The following is a 1,768-nucleotide window of genomic DNA, read 5'->3' as shown; positions in this document are numbered from 1 at the left end:
GACACCTCTGTTATCGGTGGTCAGGGAGAAGGGTTTGGCGAGGTAGGCTTGGCAGGTGTGGTGAGGCCTCTGGGGAACCCAGGGCAAACCCTGCAGCAGGGCCAGATATAGGGCAGGGAGACCTCGTCACTGCTGCACCGGCCTGGTGAGATGGGGCCTCCAGAAAGGCTGGTGACGAGGGGCTTCCTCTGTAAGGAATCAGGCTTACCAGGGAGCAGAGGGGCTCCCCGTCAGGGCCTAGGGGCCAAAGCTGCCTGGTTTGCATCAGAGACACACATACGTACACACTTGTACATACACACATGCATGTGTCCATGCACTCATACATACAGGAAGTGCTTCTCTTTTTGTCAAAGTGGAAGAGGGGGAAGGCTGGCTGACCTCTGAAACAACCCACTGCTTACCTCAGCCACCTGGAGCTGCTTTCGATCCTCTTACTCCCTATCTCTCTCCATCCTCGGGGGACCCTGACAGAATAACCTCAATTGACATCTTAACTCAGCCCAGGGGTCGCTCCTGGTAGCCACCTGCTTCTCCTGGGAAGGCAGGGTCAAGGCAGCAGCAGAGAGCAGCGTCACACGTGTGTGTCAGTGGTGGGCATGTGCAACTATTGTGCACAGTGAGTTACCCAGGGGAAGCTCCTTTCTTGACCTCTCTCTGACACCAAGCCCTGGGCTGCCTTACACCCAGCCCCACCCTGCCTCTGGCCAAGAAGAGACCGTGTTTGTAGTCAAAGGGGCCTCTTGAGAGCTTGAAATAATTTCATGTGCAGCCTCCACCCATCTCCCCACACAAAGCAGGAGCAAGTGCGAACCTTCACTGTCAACCAAAGGGATACCATCCAGATGGAAAGGGAGCACCTGGGAGGTGGGGGACAGCCAGGCTTGAGGGGACCCAGGTAGCTTTCACCCACCTAAGGTGCATATCTGTGGGGTCAAGCAAGCCTTCCCGGGATGGCCACGGCCCCCGGGTTGGAGGGTGATGACTGATGGCCTTCCTTTAGAGGTGCACGTGAGAAAAGAGTGAGGATGCTGGTAGGAGAGCAGGCAGGACTAGAGTGATGGGGCGGGGAGGAGAGGCACACGCGCCTACCTGAGGGAGGGAGCCTGTCGTGAGCTGGAGTTTCTGCTGAAACAGGGCGCTCAGCATCTGGTTCTGCCGTTCCAGGTCGAACACCCTCTTCTTTAGCTTGATGCACTCCTCCCGCAGGTCCTGCACCACCAGGAGGAGGTGGAGGAAGAGAAGACCAGGGCAGGGAGAGGGAGAAGGGGATGAGCACTATCTTCTTTCTCACAGCAGCGTGCACGGGTCCCGCCTGGAGGCCGCAGGAGCCCTGCTAGGCACGCCCTTCTGCAACCTCCTTCCATGAGGGATCTGAGTCTGCCAGTGTTTGCAGTTATCAAGTCTTCTAGGAATGGTGCATTCTCTAAACTTTACTACCTCTGCTGGGAGGTAAATTCCATTTTCTTTGTCACCTATCTCATCCCTGGAGCCAATCCCCTGATTCTGAAGAAACTACACACCGGGACCAGCAGTTAGTGTAATGGCTATGTCACTGGACTCCCATGTAGTCGACTGCGGTTTGAGTCCTGGACCCGGTGGCTTAAACTCACACCAGGCGCGTGTGTGTGCGTGCCCAAGATCCCGAGAGGAGAATAGAGGAGAAGGGATTGCAGTGTGGCCATACCCCCTGGGGGATGATTTCTCGCTTTCTGTCTCTCTGTCTCTCTCTGTCTTTCTGGCAAGCACACGCGCCCTATAGCAAAAA

General features: G+C 56.3%; 1 protein-coding gene across 2 annotated transcripts in view; it reads right to left on the bottom strand.

Moving 5' to 3' along the window:
* NCKAP5L (NCK associated protein 5 like) overlaps window positions 1-1,768 on the bottom strand; it is an 18,848-nt gene that overhangs the window by 9,737 nt on the left and 7,343 nt on the right. The window contains exons 6-7 of one of the 2 annotated variants that reach the window (XM_006168195.3): window positions 1,596-1,608; window positions 1,093-1,212 (exon numbers count right to left, since the gene is read on the bottom strand). In XM_006168195.3, the coding sequence (XP_006168257.1) occupies window positions 1,093-1,212; window positions 1,596-1,608 (133 nt within the window). Of the gene's footprint in view, window positions 1-1,092; window positions 1,570-1,595; window positions 1,609-1,768 lie in introns of those variants that run through there. The other variant, XM_006168194.3, reaches the window with a different exon arrangement.

The sequence above is a fragment of the Tupaia chinensis genome, unplaced genomic scaffold, assembly GCF_000334495.1.
Source record: "Tupaia chinensis unplaced genomic scaffold, TupChi_1.0 Scaffold145652_1, whole genome shotgun sequence".
In the NCBI taxonomy this organism is placed as follows: Eukaryota; Metazoa; Chordata; class Mammalia; order Scandentia; family Tupaiidae; genus Tupaia; species Tupaia belangeri.
Note: the sequence above shows the minus strand (reverse complement) of the source record. Positions and strands in the feature narration are given on the sequence as shown.